The sequence below is a fragment of the Molossus molossus genome, unplaced genomic scaffold (genome assembly GCF_014108415.1).
Source record: "Molossus molossus isolate mMolMol1 unplaced genomic scaffold, mMolMol1.p scaffold_m16_p_13, whole genome shotgun sequence".
Taxonomy (NCBI): domain Eukaryota; kingdom Metazoa; phylum Chordata; class Mammalia; order Chiroptera; family Molossidae; genus Molossus; species Molossus molossus.
The window spans coordinates 21,996,986-22,017,428 of record NW_023425348.1 but is presented as its reverse complement, the minus strand read 5'-3'; the positions used below and the strand labels follow the sequence as shown (position 1 = coordinate 22,017,428).

The following is a 20,443-nucleotide window of genomic DNA, read 5'->3' as shown; positions in this document are numbered from 1 at the left end:
TTGCAAGACCACTTACTATTATACTTTCTCCTGCATAGAACATAGATGGTAGCTTTACATAAAACTCTGGTGGCTGCTAGCATCAATGTTAATGCATTTTAAACTTATTCATGAAAAGGTAAGACATGACAGTAGAGATTTTACTTTTCTTCCTTTTTACTGACAGAATTCATAGGGTCATGTTTCAAGAACATATGAGCCGTAGTTGTACACTGCTTCATGACAGGACGTGTTCTGAGGAATGTGTCCTTAGGCAGTGTGATCGTTGTGCCAACATGACAGAGCCCCAGATGGCACACCTACCCGGGCTGTGTGGTCCAGCCTGTCGCTCCTAGGCTGTACGTCTGTACGTCTGTACAGCATGTCACTCTGCAAAGCAGCACAAGGCTGAATTGAGCACAAGAGAAAATGATACAATCGAGAGACCCAGTAAACTTGAGGTGTACAAGGCCGCTGCTGGCATCACGTTTTACCGCGAACTGCTTTTGTTTTGTAAGTGAAAGAGTACACTCGAAAATAATGATTACCAAGTACGTATAATCAATATCTTAATTAGTAACATTTATCATCATTATCAAGTATCAAAATTATTTATGATCTTTACTTTTTTCCTATTTGTTACGACCCCTCCTTATTCCTCACCATAATGGACTAGAGTATACGTTTAACTGCTTTAGTTACTCTTTCATATCTTCAACTCCTTTGCCACGGAGTTTCTTATTACATCCATTCTTCAAATACTCAGTGAATCCAATCATTCAATGTCTGTATGCTTCTACCCAAGCTGCTTAGCACTGCTGAAGAAAGCAGAGGATGCTACAGAACGGTTCCCCTGTGAACAGGGGTCCCTAGCCTTACCTAGGCCCTCAGTGCTGCCCACTAGCCTGCTGTGTCTTCACCGTAGTTTGTTCTAATCTCACCATTACTGTAAAATCTCCATATCCTGTTTCAGTAGGCAATGTCACGTGCTACCTTACACAGTTCACTAACACTGTTGGGCAAGAAATCGTTTCTCTTCCTGACTCCGAACTTCCAATCTGCGCAACTTCCCTATAACCCTTTTCCTCACCTTTTTTAAAAGAACAACAAAAATGCATCCTTATCACTAATGCACATCGACGTTCATTCTCCTTCCTTAGGATACTCTCTTCATTGTTAACCTTCCCCCTGGTATTAATATTTTTCTCTCTACTGGCATTTCCTCATCTGCATTTACGCTTAATCACATTCCTCCCACATTAACAGAATTCACTCTGAATTTTCTTAATTTCTCTGTACTTCATGTATAAACCAGACAAGTTGATAATCTGTGCTTCATAGAGTTGTTATAAAAAATAAATAAATCCAATATAGCTATAATAAAAAGATTACAGAATAGAAAGCCCAGGACCCCCGCCCCCCCCCCGAACCCTCCAGCAACACAGGCATACTGATTCAACAGCAATACAAAGAACAATGCCCTTTGTGGGAAATTGGGAACTAGCTAAGAAGCTCTTGCATCCGGGTCAAGAGCAAAATCAGCAACATCAAAGTCAGTAGGAATATTTAAGACTCTCTCTCCACAAACCATACTCCTGATACACTGCCCAGAGAGAAGGAAGGGACTAGAACATTTGTCCAACATTCTGATATTTCTCAGGCTGCTTGATGCAATGGCCTCGTGTCACCTGTCTCGGGGTGCTAATGGGACCTGGCAGTGCTAATCACCTGGGGCCTGGAGAACAGGGACCGCAGTATGAACTAGCTCATGCTGCAGCCACACCCCACCCCTTGGCTCAGTGCACAGCTTTTGGGTGGAAAAACAGCTCCCAGCTTCTTCTTGGGGAAAGAAGGAAAGTCCTGGACCATACATTCTGGTTTTTCTGGGGGCTGCTGAGGCACTGATCTCTGTGTCGGATGTGTCAGAGCAGTGCCAAGACACAGCATACCCAAGTCTAGATGTACAGGAGCAACCAAGAGCTGACAGAAGTCTGAACTAGCACACAGGTGTGAGACACCGCAGAAATCCCTGGCTGGGTTAATTCGTGAAGGTCTTTACCTGTGTGAGACCAATTTGTAAAGACTGGGAGATGTGGCTGTATTATCTTCTGTGTAGACACTAATACAAAGTCAAGGACAATGAAGAAACAATAAAATATGTTCCAAAGAAACAAGATAAATGTCCAAAAACGAACTCTAATGAAAATGAGTTCTATGACTTACCTAACAGAATATTTAAAGTAATAATCGTAAACATGCTCAGTGAGGTCAGGCAAACAATACATGAAAAAGTGAGAACTTCAACCAAGAGATCAAATATATAAAAATGTACCAGACAGAAATAAATCATAGAGTTAAAAACTACAATAATTGAGCTGAGAAATTCACTAGAAAGTTTAAATACAGAATAGATAAAGCAGAAAGAAAGCTATATGTGAACTCAAAGACAAGTCATTGGAAATTATGTAGTCAAAGGAGCAAAACATTATTTTTAAATGAAAAAGCATGAGGAAGCTTAAGAGACTTAGGGGAAATGATCAAGTCAGCCAATAAAGAAAAGCCCGGGAACAGATGGCTTTGTTAGTAAATTTTACCAAACATTTAAAGAAGAATCAATGCAAATTCTCAAATTCTTTCAAAAAATTGACAAGAGGAGAACACTCCCAAACTCATTTTATGAGCCTGGCATTACCCTTATACCAAAACCAGGTAAAGCATAAGAAGAATAGAAAACCAAGACACCAATATCCTTGATGACGATAGATGCAAAAATCATCGATAAAATATAAGTACATGATATTGAACAGTATGTTAAGAGGATCATGCACCTTAATCAAATGAGATTCTTCTCTAGGATGCAAGGATGGTCAAACGTATGAAAATGAATTACTATGACACACTACATTAACAAAGTGAAGGATTAAAACCACATGTCTCATTGAAAAAAGCATTGGACAAAATTCAACATGTTTTTATGATAAAAACTCTGAACTGTGAATGAGAGGATATTATCTTAACATAATAAAGACATATGTAATAAGTCCACGGCTAATATCATAATAAATGAAAAGCAGAACACTTTTCCTCTAAAATCAGAGGGAACGCAAGGATTGCCGCTCTTGACACTTTTGTTCAACATAGTATTGGAATTTGCAGAGGAATTAGACAAGAGAGATAAATGAAAGTCCTTTAAGTCAGAAAGGGAGAGGGCAAACAAAACAACTGTTAGAACTCATAAATGAATTCAGTAAACTTGCAAGATACAAAATCAATCAAATTTGTATACACTAACCATAAACTATCTGAAAAAAAAAAAAAAAAGAAAACAATCTTATTTGCAACAATGCCAAAAAGGATAAAAAATGCTTGAGAATAAACTCAATTAAGGAAGTGAAAGACTTGTACACTGAAAACTACATAGTAGTTATGAAGGAAATTAAAGAAGGCACAAATAAACAGAAAGACACCCTGTGTTATGGATAAGAAGACTTCATATGTTAAAATGTCCCTACTTCTCAAGCGACCTGCAGATTCAATACAATCCCTATCATGATGCCAATGGCATTCTTTACAAAAGTAGAAAAAATAGTTTGAAAATTCATAGGGAACCACAAAAACACCCAAATAACCAAAGCAGTCCTGAGAAAGAAGAACAAATCTGGAGGCATCACACTTGCTGTTTCAAATTATATAAAAAAGTTACAGTAACTAAAATAGTGTAGTTCCAACATAAAGACAGACATATAAGCCAAAGGTACAGAACAGTGAGCTCAGAAATAAACCCACATATATGTGATCAACTGATTTAAACAAGGGTGTTAAGACTACACAATTGGGAGTGGATAGTCTCTTGGAAAAATGGTGCTGGAAAAATTGGATATCAACATGTAAAAGAATAAAATTGAACCCTTATGTTATACCACATGAAAAAAATCAACTGAAAATGGATCAAAGGCTTAAATCTAGGACCAAAAAGTATAAAATTCTTGGGAGAAAATGTTCATGGCATTGATCTGGCAATAGTTGTTGGACATGACACCTGAAGCACAGGCAACAAAATAAAAATTTGACAAGTGGGACTACATTCGTCTAAAAAGTGTCTGTGCAGCAAAGGAAAGGACAGGGTGAAAATGTGATCTACAGAATGGGAGAACATGTTTGAAAACCACATGCCTGACAAGGCATTAATATCAAAATATGTAGGGCATTTTGTATTTTGCCATAGCAAAAAACAGAAACAAATAAATAATAACCTAATTTTTAAAATGGGCAAGGACGTGGATAGACATTTCTTCAAAGACATCCAATTGTCTGTATGGGAACATGGGCTGGTCTCAGAATAGACTGTTTTTATTGTAACATTGCTTTTTTTCTAGTAAGGATAGTTAGTAAATTTTATAAAACTGTGGTGAAAGCATAAAAACCATACCAGGCTACAATCTCACACAGACTACCAAGATCCTTTACCTAAATTTGATTCTTGCCTAAGATAATTAAAAGTGATGGAGTCTGGCCAGTGTGGCTTAGTGGTTGAGCGTCAACCCATGCACCAAGAGGCCCGGTTCTATTCCCGGTCAGGGCATATGCCAGGTTGTGGGCCCAACCCCCAGTGGGGGGCATGCAGGAGGTGGCCAGTCCATGTTCTCTCTCATCCATGTTTCTCTCTCTCTCTCCCTCTCCCTTCCTCTCTCTCTCTAAAAAAAAAAAAAGTAAAGGAAAAAAAAAGTGATGGCATGGCATATTCTGAGCTGTGATTCTTAGAGCCTAAGTTGAAATAATACCATGGGAGGCTGTGAGTTAATAGGTTGGTTAAGAATTGGAAAGCAGAGAAATCCAAAACATATACTTAAGTTAGATGCAGTTCATATTTTTTCTCCCTAAATGCCAGTTAGCCCGATTATTTGGTGGCTGAAGCAGTGGTCTCTCGCCTTAAGAGTAGGACCCTCTCAAGCAACATCCAGGCATCATGCTCACTGCCAGTGAAAGTTTCCAGACTTTTACAAATAAAGCTTTTGCCTTCAAACTCTTGTATGTTATGCAGCTAGCAATGATCACCCACATTAGTGGTTGAGACTTATTTATTTACTTATCTATCTATTTATTTATTTATTTATTTATTTATTTATAGATACAGGATCATAAAAAAAAAATACCTTTGTCTCACTAGCATTTTTTTATGTTGGCTTTTTATGTGTTTTCTCAGAGAAAAGTTATAAAACTTGGTTCTTTTAGTTTCTATCAAACATATACAATGTTTCCTTCTTTTTTGGTGCAAGTCACAAAGGAGCCCTAACTGTATGTATGTTCACATCAGATGTAAAATTCATATCTCACTTGTGACTTATGCAAGGAAAAAGGAAGCTCCATTAGACAGACATACAATTTGTGTTTGAATGGTGATCTGCAGTTTGGGAGTAATTTCCTTTGAAATCATTAAATCTTTACAGCTGAGTACACCTTCTGCCTTGACAGATCCTATACATTACCTTATTATGTGTATAAAGATGATCTTTAAAAAATACCTTTGATGACTCCAACAATGGCCGAAGCTCACCCAACACTTTTCTTACTTCCCAGCACTGCACTTGGAGGCTCACCTTATCCTGTCACTTGAATGGCGCAGAGCAGAACACTTGTGTCAGAATTTCAGTGTGGCTTCTTATAGGCTCTTGCTGTCATTAACAGATGTTTTTGAGTCAAGTGAACATTCTCAGTATAGCATTAGCCAAGAAAAAAGCTTCTTTATCTTCTGTAAGAAGATGTATGCTTATTCCACATGAAAATCAAATGTGTAGTTGTACAGATATAATTTGAACAGACTAAAATAAGGAAACGTATAACTCTGCTCTGCCTTACTGTCAGAGGTCACATTGCTACTCATCCTTTTAGTCTAGTTAAAATCAGTTCTCTTATTTATTTATTTTTCTTTATTGATTTTAGAGAGAGAGGAAGGGAGAGAGAGATAGAAACACCAATGAGAGAGAACATCGATTGTCCACCTCCTGCACGCTCCCCACTGGGGATCAGGCCCACAACTTGGGCATGTGCCCTGACCGGGAATTGAATAAGCGACCTCTTGGTGCATGGGTCGACACTCAACCACTGAACCACACTGGCTGGGCAAATCAGTTCTCTTTTTAAGCAACAATCCCACTTTCAGGTTATCACTAAAAAGAAATTGACTTTAAATATATTAAGCAAATTAATATCTGATTATAATCATAGATTATTTTGAAGTCCCGCTCACATACAAAATTAATCAATCAATCAATAAATCATCCTTGACTACAAGTAAGTCATTTAAAAACAGAAAAAAAAAAAATTATTTGCCCTAAGTTGTCATGGACATCAATGAAAATGGAGTACCAAAATGCCTGTAGTAAGTTAGTGCTGCCAGTACACTTAGGATTATTATTAACTTTAATTTAATAATGAGTTGTGTACATCACTGCATAAAGAAAGCTTTCCAAATATGTTTTCAGCCACTCCATCAATGCTTTTCAAAAATTTCACATTCCAGAGCTTCTATCAAGTTAGAGGCAAACATTTTAGGATACTAATCTTGAGAGAGAAGAAAGGAAAAAGGAAGTAAACAGCATTAAAACTTTTATATTTTAAAGATATTGTTTTTGAAGAAAAAATAATGTCTTTTCATAAACTTGCCAATGCTTTCCTGCACACATCATGCATATAGCATACCAAGCTATGTGAAGTTCTACCAATCTGTCATGCTATCTCATACTCTTCTGTGTCCATGCACATGGTCTTTACTGCCAAGTACATATTTTACTGCCAAGACACATTTTATCATCTCTTTGGGTTGCATTCCCTCACCTGCCAGTCTAACATAAACAGTCTTCTTGACTATGTTCTGTTAACCACTGTCTGCTTTCCATATTTAAACCATTTGATTATTTTTTTCCTTCCTAATTTTCATAAATTTAGTAAAGCATTATAACATTCATTTTATTTATCTGCACTTCTAAGACAGTTCTAACATACAGTGATGACTCAGAATGTTATTTGGGGGGGGGGGTCATTTGAGATACTCAGCCTGCCATTGAACCATAATCACTCTTCCTTCTCAAGTTCTCTTCATTCTTTTCCTTGCTAGATCTCCTTTCTCCGTGTGCCCTCAAAGTGAAATTTGTCTCCCAACTATCTTCTCATGCTCCCAGAAGTCTCCTGTCCTGACTCAACCCCACCCCTCAGTGCAGCTTGCTGTCCATGTTACATTTTTTTTCCTAGTCATATCGGATTCCTTTCTCTGGGAGTTTGCATGAGGAGACATATAGGAATTAAGATTTTGTTACAGTGAAATAAATAAAGTAGTTCACAATGGTTCAAGCAGGAGTCAGAAAATCAATGAATATGTAACTGAAAATTAAGGTATTAAACATTTTGGAAAGTGGAAAATAACAATTTTAACTCTGGCCATGACTATTTGAGGTAATGTGTTCTAAAACAGTACCAAGAGTAACAATATTTTGACACCGTTTTGAGGTTTTTACCAATCCCATCTGCTTGACTTCTCCCAAGAGGAACAAACAGCATGAAGTGTATGGTTATCTTTCTTGTGATTTGTTTTTAACAAAATTATCTTATGACATATGGATAGATATCTAATACTTATTCTTTTTTGCTTGACTTGGAACATTGCTAAAATCATATAACATTCTTAGTCATTTGTGACTGTGTTTGCCTCCTCAACCTTTGGTTCTAAGATTTCACCATGGTGTTGAAGGTAGTTGAAGTTTATTTTATTTTATTTTATTTTTTTTATCCTCACCCGAGGATATTTTTTGATATTTTGTTCAGATAGAGTGGGAGGGAGGGAGGGAGGGAGGGAGGGAGGGAGGGAGGGAGAAAGAGAGAGAGAGAGAGAAACATCAACGTGAAAGGGACACATTGAGTGGCTGCCACCCGCACAACCCAACCAGGGCCGGGGACAAACTGCAACCGAGGCACGTGCCCTTAGCAGGAACTGAACCCGGGTCTGTCCGGATCACAGGCCGACACTCTAACCGCTGAGCCAAACCGGCCAGGGCTGAAGTTTATTTTATCTAATAAATATGAATCTAATGTATATAAAACACAGTGATCTATTCTTTTGTTAATGGAATTTTATTGTTACCAGACTTATTTTTTCCCTATTGAAACAGCTTTGGACTTCCACTTCTGCCAAGCATGGCACAATAATTGGTGTCATGCTAGGCCTCAATTCTAAACAACTAAAAACCTGAACAAAATCTAAGGAACAATTATTGCATGTATTGGACAACAGACAGTATGGGAATCGAATCCCTCAGAGAATGAAAACAAACAAGACAAAGTTGACCATCAGCACAGCTTTCTGCCAGGAGGCATTCACTGCAAACTGACCCAGGGAGGGGAACCCAAGAAGAGCAAAACAGAGTCACGGAGCTGAAAAGACAGAGTAGGACTAGCAAGGAGGCCAAGGACAGAATAAGAGAAAGGGGAGCTACACAGAGAATGACTTCCTGAAATCCTCAGTGGGATTTCATTCAGAAGGACCAAATAGTAAGCAGTGAGTGCGCCTAGAGACTTCACACCCTGAGAAAAACTACTAGGAAGGAAGAAACACCGGGCAGCTTACAAAACTGCACATTGCACGGAGTCAGAACAATTCAAACTCCAGCCAACCAGAGCAATAAAATCTTATTGAACAAGTGGTCATTTACTGGAGACCCTTAAAAAGACTTGGCCTTAGGACTAGGGCTAACCTAGTCCTAAAATAAAGGCTATTCTGAATCCACCTCGACAAAGATCGCAAACAAGCCCACAAGGATTAGGCTGAACTACAAGTCAATTTGCTGCGTGCCAGAAAATATTCACCTGTTGTTCAAATAAAATGTAAAATAAAAGTAAAATCCGGGTACTGGACAATGTATAGGCTGTATTAAAAACGTCTAAAAATGTGGAAAGGCAAAAAATAAATTTAAAAAAATTAAATAATAAATAAATTAATTAACAATATGAAAGTTTAGTCCCAGGAGATAAGGGTAGGCAATGATGATGATGATGATGATAATAATAATAGAAGATTAAGTCCCAAAATTATCACAATAATAAAAAATGTTATTCAATTGATCTCCAAGCTTAATGAAACATAGCAGGATAAACAAAAAGAAAATACATCAAGAAACATCATAATCTAATTGCTGAAAAACAATGATCAAAAGAAGAAAATCTTTGGAAGTATTCTGTCTAGAGGTTTTAATCCAGTGAAAATATTCTTCAAATTTTAAAGTAAAATAAAGACACTGACAAAAACAAAACAAAAAACCCCGAATAATTTCTTGTATCAGACAACACTATAAGAAATGTTAACAGTATTGAGATTTTTCAAAAATTAAAAATAGATTTACCGTGCAACTTAGCAATTTTATTTATCTGAATAAAATTAAAACACTCATTTGAAAAGATATTTACACTCCTATGTTTCTTCTGCATTATTTATAATAGTCAAGGTATGGAAGCAACCTAGATGGATAGAGGAATGGATAAAGAGATGTGGTATGCATGTATATATAATGGAATATTACTCAGCAACAAAAAAGAACAAAATTTTGCCATTTGTGACATAGATGAGCCTGGAGGGTATTATGCTAAATTGAATAAGGCAGACAAAGACAAATAGCACATGATTTCACTTACGCTTTGAATAAAAAAATCTAAACAAATAAACAAAACAAAAATGGATTTATAGAAAAAACAAACTTGTGGTTTCCAGAGGGGAGGGACATTGTGGGATGGATGAACAAGGTGAAGAACATTTCAATTACAGTGATAACTTTGCACAGTGATAGATGGTTAGTACATGTGTGAGCACACGGTAAGATATATAAATGTCGAATCACTATGTTGTACACCTGAAATGAATATAATATTGTATACCAATTATACTTTAATAGAAAAAAAACATAGGTTCTGCTAAGAAAAATGTATTTAGGCTGAAAGAAAATGAATACATTTTGGAAACTCCAATTTCCAATGGAATACAAAACAAGAACTTTTTAAAACAAATGTGCATAAATATAAAATAGTATATTTGCTCTTTTTGATTTCTAAAATATCTCCATTAAACAAAATTTATAGATCTCAGATAATTTTCCTAAGGTCACACAGCATTTTTGTGTCCAAATTGTATTTGAGCTTAAATTGTATTCCTTAAAGGCCCATGCTCCTAAGCATCATGCAATGCTAAAAAAATAAATAAATATGAAGAAAATAGATTTAAACAGTTACTGTTTGCATAACTCACTGCTGAAACACAACTTATGGATGAAATAGTTGATTTTCTAGAAAAACATAGTTGCCAAAGTTGATACAGCAGATATTTGAACACAACACAATTAAAGAAAACATAGAGAAATTGAAAACACTGTTTAAAAAAAAAAAAAAAAAAAACTACATTGAAGGCAGCAGACTCAGTGACTTTTGTGAGAGCCCCACGAGTATTCTAAAGAAGATGTAATTTCTCTACTATTTAAGCTATCAGAACAAGAAATGGAAGTATTCTGGCATGTTTACCAAGCTATCACTCATCACTGTGATACACAATTTGTCAAAGCCAACTTGTAAATAAACCAACCAGCAACTCACTAGCAAGTAAGCGCACACACACATACCAACAAAGCTAGTAAGCTATAATCCCACCTTTGAGTATTGATGTAAAAATCCTAAATTAAAAAGAAAAAAATCATGCCCTGGCCAGTGTGGCTCAATTGGTTGGGCATCATCCCAAGTGCATTAAAAGGTTGCCGGTTCCTTTCCTGGTCCAGGCACACGCCCAGATTATGGGCTCCATCCCTGGTGGGGTGTGAAGGAGGCAGCCAATTGATGTTTTGCTCTCACAGTGGTATTTCTCTTTCTCTCCTCCTCCCCCTCCTTCCCCCTCTTTCTAAAAATCAATTTTAAAAATCACAAATTATTTCTCATGTATATTAAAAGAATGATATGCCATGCCAGTTTAAAGGTTATTCCAAAATGCAAGGTTCAGTCTTCCTGGATGTTGTATATATGTACCTAAACAAACAAGCAAAAACTGTCAACTCTAATCCAGCAATAACACTTCTATGTTTTATTCCTAAAGACTAGATCAGAAAGATGTTCAAAATCACACATGGTCTTTATCATAGCATTGTTTATAATAGTGAACATTGATTGCTATCATTCAATAAGGAAAATTAGTGAAAAAATATCCTATCCTTAGTCATTACACTCTATTGTAGAATGTTACAAGAGATGTAAGCAGTGTACAAAAAGCATTCTGTTACTTAAAAGAAAAGAAAAAATCCCAGCAGACCACACAAATAAGGGAGGACAGCTGAAGGCAAGGCATTTAGGACGGGTCTCAAAGGATTGGGAGGATTTTAACAGATATGATTGGAAACATGCGGAGATGTCTTTCTGGGTCAGGAAACAGGAAGGAAGTAGTGAGAAATCAAACTGAAAAAGTAGAGTAGGTCCAGACCATGAAGGGCACTAAATATAGATAGTGATAAATAAATTAGTGGAACAGAACTGAGAAGCCTGAAACAGATTCAAGTATGTGAGAACCAATTAAATATAACAAAGACAACATTCTAAATATTGTGGGGAAACGAGTTTAACGATGCTGAAATAATTAGCTGCATTCCCTATATCACACCAAAAACATGAATATAACCCAGTTATATTAAAGATCCAACTGTTTAAAAATAATTTTATTTTTTCAAGTCTGTGAATCATATATTTTTATTGAATAAGACTTTTAAAGTATTATTGTATATATTTAAAATATACTGCAGAAAATATAAACATAAACTTAGGTTTACAGATATTTTTATAAACAAACAAAAATTCAGAATTCATGAATAAAACTACAAGTATGTTTGTTTCTCCCAAAAAATGTTCATAAAATTATATCACAGATCGTTTCTGAGATACAAAGTCATAATGGTTATAATACACAAAGCATTCTAAAAAATTAATTTAAACAATGCAAACACGGAAATTGAAAAATGGAAGGAAAATTAGAAAAATAACATAAAAAGCAAACATTTCAGAAAAGCACATGCAAATGGCCAATAAATTACAAAAAAGATGTTCAACTTTCTTAGGGTTCAGAGAAATATTAAAGTATCAAATGTCAATTTTACCTTTCAATACTGACAAAAATTAAACAGATTAATCACATAAAATGGTGGCAGGAAAATGGGGAAACAATCTCATATATTACTGATGGGTGTGGAAACTGCCACTATATTATTGGAAAACAATCTGGCAGTACTTATTAAAATGAAAAGTGTACATGCCCTTTGATCCATCAATTCCACTTTTATGAATTTCTGCTGCAGAAAATAGAAGCAATAGTACATGATTTATGTGCAATGTTGTTTGTAGTAATATTGTTTCTTAATGGCAAAAAAAAAGAAAAGAAAAAAAAAAAAACTGGGACTATGCTAAATGTTAAACAATAAGGAACGGTTGATTAAACTCTGATACATCTATGCAATGGAATAAGATGCAGCTATTAACCAGAATAGGCCATGAGTTGATCTTGAATTTAATCTTTTAATAATAGTAATAATAAATATCAAGTATATGAGTTGGAAGCACACATTTTTAAACAAAATAAAAATAGCTAATCATATGTGTATCATAGAGACAAGGTGAGAGGTTACATACAAACTGCATTTGTTGTTACAGGACGAAGATATTTGCAGGATTTGGGGCCAAAATAATTCTTACTTCACTTAGTTCATGACTCTTGTTCAATTCCTTGCTATAAGTATTTATTACATTGTAATATGACCAAATTGCTTTTACTATTTAAACAATTTTACAAAGTTTTTAAATGTAAGGTACAATGTATTAGCACGTATAAACATTGTAAATGAATTGCTTTTCTGAAATATGAAAGAAAGGAAACTATCTTCCCTGTAATCTAACTACTTACTTTCAGGCAATCCGGATGGAAAATGAAGTATATCAACCAGCACATGGTCCTTAATTGTGATAACACTTTATTGCAGTCAGCCTATTAAGTGCTTAAATTACCGGATAACAGAATCTGTGTTCCTAACAGTGGAACGTATATTAATGATATTTTTGCTCCTTATTGTAGCCCAGTTCCAACAATCACATGGATGAAGGTTGGTGGTTACATTCCTAGTAAGGCGCGTCTGCGGAAGTCTCAGGCAGTGCTGGAAGTACCCAACGTGCAGCTGGACGATGCCGGCATATATGAGTGCAGAGCTGAGAACTCTCGTGGGAAAAATTCCTTTCGTGGACAGTTACAAGTATACAGTAAGTGTTCTCAGCAAAGCATGCTATTCTAGTCCTAAGAGACAAACTGAAAATGCAGATTGCTCCGAACTAAACATTATTTTTTTAGGCATATAAAAATCAAGAGATAAGTTATAATACTTCTTTCGTATAATAAAACATCATGAAAGAGTACCCTACACATAGAACTGCTTTAAAAAACAATGAATAGGGAATTATCATGTTCTTTGTACAGCATGAAGAGTTGATATTTGTAAAAAGGAGATGTTTTTCTGGCACCAAAGTCAAACTCTAGATAAGTGAAGAATCTTTATTAATTTAATTTTGCCTTGGGCCTGAATCAGGAGTCACATTCTATTTGCATAAACAAAATCCTGCTCAGCTGTCTTTTTTTTTTTTTTTTTGGTGAATAAAATGTTATTGCAACACAGCCACATTCATTTGTTTAGATATTATCTATGTCAGTTTTTGCACTTATATGACTGAATCGAGTTGTTGGGACAGAGACCAGATAACACAAAGCCTAAAATATCTGATATCTGGTTCTTTACAAAAAAACTTTGCTGACTCCCAGCTTAAATTAATACATTTGTATCATAACCAGCCTTTACAACCTGCAAGTGTTTATTTACATTGTCCAAAAATGCCAAAGAGCCAACCAGGTTGTATGTAAGAATTGGGAAAACCTACTTAAAAATATCTATAATCTCCTCTTTACATATAAGGATTACAAATTGTATCTATTTTTCATAATTTCTTTTCTTATGTATGTCCTAGGTGAGGACACTAAAAAAGAGAGAAATACAATAATCTAGAACATTGATATAGCAAATATGGATGCTTCCAATATGAAATTATCCAAATTACATATTCAGCTGAATCTGCCAAGCAACTGTGACTGTTATTGTAACTCAAGATCAGTTATCCTAAAAAGCTTAATGTTCTTCACAGAGACTCTGAAAGAGTATTTTGAAATATTAATATCTGAATTCAATCTGTTTTTTTATCTCCACCAACACCTTTAGGAATTCAGTATTCCAACCTAATTGACTATGCACATTTTATTCATTCATTCACTGAGTCAATCAATGTTTATTAAGTGCCTATTACTACTCTATATGCTAGCAACAGAACTTCGAAGAAACTCATGGTCCATTGGATTAGATGAAAAGCAAATCCCACATTAAAGCAGAGGATAGTATCTGCTGTGATAAAAGCATGTGCAAAGGATTATGGGAGCACAGTCTACTGCATTCTACTGGGATTTAGGGAAAGCTTCCAGGGGATTTGTACCTTAAAGGCTAAACAGGGGAAAGCATCCTGAAGAAAGATACATGAAGTAATTTAGAAGTTTGTCAGATTGAAGCCCTAGCACTGGTTTAGTTATTTTTAGGACATGGATATTATATTTGGACAAAATCTTTACAGATAAAAATCTAATACCTAAAGACAAGTGTTCACAGCCAGTATTTTGCTACTCAAAACTACACACACACACACACACACACACACACACACACACACACATGCAATGAGTGCCTGTTACTCTTAAGGCTATTTGGGAAAAGGACAAAATCTGTATTATGAAGAATGGTTCACACCTAAATAAGAATTTGATTTATAGTCTGGGACAGAGGCTCCTATTGGGCACTACTCTACTTGTTCCCCTCATACCCCAGCCATTTGAGTCACAGACAGTAACAACACTGCTAGAAATAGTAGAAACAGTTGCTTTCACTCAATAGTGCTGGTGTGCCTTCTGGTGAGAAGGTATGCTGTTAAGAAATAACTGGCTCTCCTTATCATGCACAATTTGATGTGTGCTGTAGGCCAGCTGGGTACAGACAAACCTGCCCAAAGCATGCAGCACTGTGAATAGAAAACAATTAAGGTTGCTGACTAGAAAGAGAAGCTGGGCTAGCTAGCTACTTTGGCAATATATTTCTGACACTTCGGAAGGTATCTTAGAAGAACGTGGTCTTTCTGTGTAGTCCCTGTTTAGGTTGGTTTCCAGTCCTGCTCCTGATTTGCCCTGGATGTTTGTTGCCTGGACGTTTATGGACTGTACTCTATTTCATGTCTAGAAGTACTTTGGTTATTACATGTTCACCCAACTTTTGTACTTTCAAAATTGTTGTGTTTGACTTGAGTGTTTTTCTCCTCACCCGTTAAACTCCGTAAAATGTAGAAAAAAATCTTGGCTAACATTTCCACCTGACTGGCATTTGATACAGATAGCATGATGTATAAAGGTTCCACTGTATTGTTGGCTTGTATTTATAATCTCCTCTTGGAATGCATTTCTGTTGGAAGCTCTGTAACATGAACTTGGAAGAAGTAGAGGTTGACCCTGTTTTATTTAATGGTCAATATTCACACAGTATTGAAAATACAGCTTTTTCTGTGGTTCACTTCCTTTTTGAAAGTGCAGTTATGGGAATGTTTTACATGTTCAGATGTTAGACTCAAAACATGAACCAAGATTCTAAGGTAATGTTTCTGGTCTCATTCTTTTGTCAAATCATTAGAAATGAGTGCTAACATAGGTGGTAGGTATAAATTTAGGGCACATGTTTTAATTCAGAATCTGTATTTTAAACATACACAAAATAATGCAACATAAGTAAAGATACATGTCTAATATTACATAAATAAGTTTAAAAATAATACTCATAAAAGAAAAAATAAATCAACAAAAAATCAAAACAAAATTTTGGTAATAATTTGAATCTTAGAATAAACTGCATGCTTATTCTATTGAATATGTCTTTTGAATATAGAGTAGTTTTATGAGTGAAGTAATTTTTTAATTTCCTTTTCTTGAAGTTTCTGATGATTAGAGCAAAAGACTGTTTTAACTAGTCATACTGCAATTTTAGTCTATATTTCCAATATAAATGGCATCTCACTTCATAAACTTCTCAATCAAAATGAACAAAAGAAAAAGAATGACGAAACAAAAGGGAAAGAAGGCATAAGAAGGAAGTGAGGAAGACAGAAAGGAAAGAAGCAAGGCAGGAAGGAAGCTCAAACAGTTTCTAGCAGTTTTATACATAAGGAGATCTTATAACAGGAGGTGTACTGTGTACAAAAAAATGTTATTGTATAAAGATGTGCAATCTATGAGTTAGTATATGTCATGTACCCTACCAACTAGTGATGTGACACCCTGTGGAGCAAGGGCACTGTCACTATGGTTGCTGAATAGTTTATACTTACTATTTAGACTAGAAATATATCAGTATTAAAATATACCTATAACCAAGATGCTTAAAGAAAATCATATTTCATTGTACTGAGTAGTCAATAAGGTTTTTATTTTCAGTGCTGTATAGTATTATAGTTTTTTTTTGGTTTTTGTTTTTAATGTTGGTAAAAATCTCTGGACAGTATCCCAAATTTTAATGGCTTCTGTGGCTGCAATTTAATGATATATAAGCTTTTTCAAGAAAATGTCTATTTTTTAATTTTGTTGTTATTTTATTTTCCAGCACTAAGCATACACTCAGCACATAGTGGATAATTTTTATTATAAATCTATGCTTATTATAAAGATCAATGCTTAGATATGCACAGTGTTTTTTAAGGTACACTGTGAAGAATAGATAAGAGTCAGAAGATTAAAGAACTAATGAAGGTGATTAAGGTAAAGAATGTGAAGACTTTAGGCTTAATCCATGGTCGATGGGCATAACAGTTTCCGCTTTGACAAAAGACAGGACCAATAACCAACAATATGTAGGTAAATACCTAGTGACGTTTTATTTTTGTTTACTGATTTTAAAAGATTTGTATTGGTTTTCATAGCTATCATCTACTGTAGTATTTTTGAACCTCTAATGGATACTTAGTTTATTAGGCCTTATTGGAACTGTCTAAATAATGCATTTAGTTAATAAACTGTCTCTGGATTACTTGGCCTCAAAGGTATTCGTGGGCTTGTATTTCAGGAACACATTGAATTGGTGGAATCTTTCCCTGAGGCCAAGGATAACATACTAGTTGTTAAAAAGAAAAGAAAATTGAATTGGTAAATTTTTAAAAAAGAACTAATGAAGGAAACAAAGAGTTGTCAAGAGATTATGTTTTAGACACAACTGCACTACTAGGTACATTACATAATATTAACCCTAATAACCCTTATGAATAAGTATTCCTGCTTGACAAATTAGAAAATTAAGGCCTGGAAAGGTTAAGGAGCTTATCAATGAAGGTCTCATTAATAAGAGGCAGTAGAACCAGATTCCAGCTTAGAACTAGAAATGACACCAGAAATCAACCCCACGTATAGGATGCCACCTCTCAGTGAAATACGTGGACCTGAGCGAAGGTAAGGTATGAGAATGGATGAAGAGTAGTTAATTCCCATTTACTCATCTCTTACTGTTAGAGAAAACTGTTTGATACACTGTCCTTTTCATTAGTTCTCATTCTCTTTTTTTCTTTTCTTCCAAATTGTGTGTTTCTATAGTAGGCATGATTTTTAAAGATTTTTTTTTAGCTATTAAATTATATTAAAGGTTTACCACAGAAAATAATGCATAATTATAGATATCTGATTAATAATTTCATCCATAAAGAAAATGTTTCCAAGCCTGTTTCTTTGGAGAAAATTTCTCACCTTTAGTTCTGTTGTTATGAAAATGATGTAATTATAGTTGATAGAAAATAAAGTTCCAGTTATTACATGAGAGTAATGGATTAAGAGGGGGGAAAGTAACCAATATTTTTTATACTCAATCATCATTGTAGCTCATGAATTAGGAATTACCATCTACAGCTACAGATGAAGCTAATTAAAGTGAAATAACTCATTCCTGATCACATATTAGAGCAAGGGCAGGGTAGCACTGGGATTTCAACCTACATTTACCCCAACTTTGTAATCTTTCCAATATACCATGTACATCTCACTGACCCACAGCTGAGAATCCAAATACTGAAAATGATCTATGTGGATAAAATATGTTGACTCCGCAACACTTGAGTACAGGAGCAATGAAGGAGGCCAATAACAATCAGCATTTATCAACAGATTTTCAGAATCTCTAATGACAAGAGATAATAAGCAAGATTTCCTTTACACACATCCGCTTTGTGTTTTAAAAATAATGTAACTTGGAAACTGATCTGAAGCTCAAATGTATTACATAAGTAGTTGTCAACATGCAGTGCATCGGGTGAGAGCACCATATGTCCCTTAAACTGCTCATACACTAAAATAGGAGGCTTGACAAAAGCTAGATAAAAGAAGTTACTAGCTTTTTTACTTTTTAAATTCTGGGGACAGTAAAATAGGCGATTTTTATTTGTAGAACTAACTCTTGGTAAAGTGAATTTGAGTAATATTTTAATTGCATTTCTGTATCATTCACTAAATTTTTAACTGACAGCAAGCAGACATTGTAGCATATTTATCTTTGCATTCTCAGTGCTAAGCATTGCACCGATGATGATGTCCAATAAATATTTGAGGAAGAAGGGAAATCAGGAATTGTTTTTCATTTAATTGATCACTTGTTGATTCTTATGACAAATTCATTTTAGAATCAGGACTCTAAATTAAGCCAAACATTATTTTATTTCTAGTTTTTTCTTTCCCAGATGACCAGTTTTTAATTTAATAGTTATTTTTCTTTCCATATTTTTCATTTTAGTAACTTTAAAGATGTTTTTCGATTTCTTTTTCACTCCTACAAGCTGCATATCCCAGCACTAATTGTATTACATTGTCATATGTCAAATATAATTAATGTCCTATAATCACTTATCATGTGTGGGTCAGTGCTGTGTCTAAAGTAAATGTATATGTCATGTAATTGTGCTCTTGATGATCTCACTATCTAACTGGGGTGTCAAACCATAACTAAAAAATTCAGTAAGTTTGTCAGCAGAAGTGGGGGTAGCAAGTTACTATGTGATTATTTTCCAAGTGAATAAGAACTATAGGTGTCCAGTGAAGGTGCAGATGACTCCCCTTTAAGATCTGGATCAACAATCCTTATATTACTTGGAAAAAACCTTGAGTCAAGACTAGAATTAGCCTGGCTCGTGTTGCTCAGTGATTGGGTGTTGACCCATGCACCAGGAGGTCGCTGGTTCAGTTCCTGGTTGGGGCACATGCTGAGGTTGTGGGCCCAATCCCCAGTGAGGGGCATGCAGGAGACAGCCAATCGATGTTTCTCTCTCTATCCCTCTCCCTTTCTCTCTCTAAAATCAATAAAGAAAAAAAATAAAATTAAAAGAGACATAAAGAAAAAGTAAAACATTCCATGTGGATTGAATGATCTGAAGATGATGTGGGGTATGCTTGGAGACATCAAACCTGTCAACTTGGATTATAGTGGTATTGTATAGTTATGAAGTTGTCCGACAACATAGAATAGAAAAGTTTGCAGAAAGTCCAAATGAGAAAGCAGAATTTAAGATTGCTTTTGCATCTGACCATTTCTATGAGTATGCTTTGCATATAACTTCAAAGAAACTGATTTTAGAAGCCAGGCACAAAAAAAACAGAATCAGTATTTGAAGCTCACTGTGGGAGATCGCTGAGTGAAAGCTTCTAGGCTTAAAGTTGAATTATACAGTGTATTCAAAGGCCTACTAATCCTGACTATGCCAAGGTAAGTCTTCTTAAAGACCAGGTTACATTGGCTGGAAGACCAATGAGCTACTAAAAACAAAATTTCCGTTTAGAAACAAATGTGAAGGTAAAACACCTGAGGTATGCAGCAAATGCTTTCAATCCATTTTTGACTATTTCAAAATGGGGTGGGAGAAATATGCTCCCTGAAATAATGTCTGACTTTAAAAGTGGTTTTTGTCCCTTACTGTGTGACCTTGGATAAATTTTTTCTTATCTTCTCTAAGCCAAAATTTTCTGATTTACAAAATATAATGTTTATTTGGGATCAGTACAGGGATTAATTGATAATTGAGCTCAGTGTCTAGAACTAGCATTTAATAAATGAAAGTTCTTTCTCCTCCCTTCTCAATTGGCTTGGGTTTTAAATACCTGTTGTCTTTTTAGACCCATGTTCTAATATCCATGTGCATTTTCCTTCAACACATCTTCTTTCCTTTCTTATGCTATCCTTTTCTGTGTCATTGACTTTAGACTTCCTCTACCTCAGTATAAACTTCTTAAATGTAAGACATAGGTGTCCTGCAT

General features: G+C 35.2%; 1 protein-coding gene across 1 annotated transcript in view; it reads left to right on the top strand.

Annotated features, from left to right (window-relative positions):
- CNTN5 (contactin 5) overlaps positions 1 to 20,443 on the top strand; it is a 900,389-nt gene that overhangs the window by 603,296 nt on the left and 276,650 nt on the right. The window contains exon 11 of the mRNA XM_036258335.1: positions 13,112 to 13,293. Within this exon, the coding sequence (XP_036114228.1) occupies positions 13,112 to 13,293 (182 nt within the window). The remainder of the gene's footprint in view (positions 1 to 13,111; positions 13,294 to 20,443) is intronic.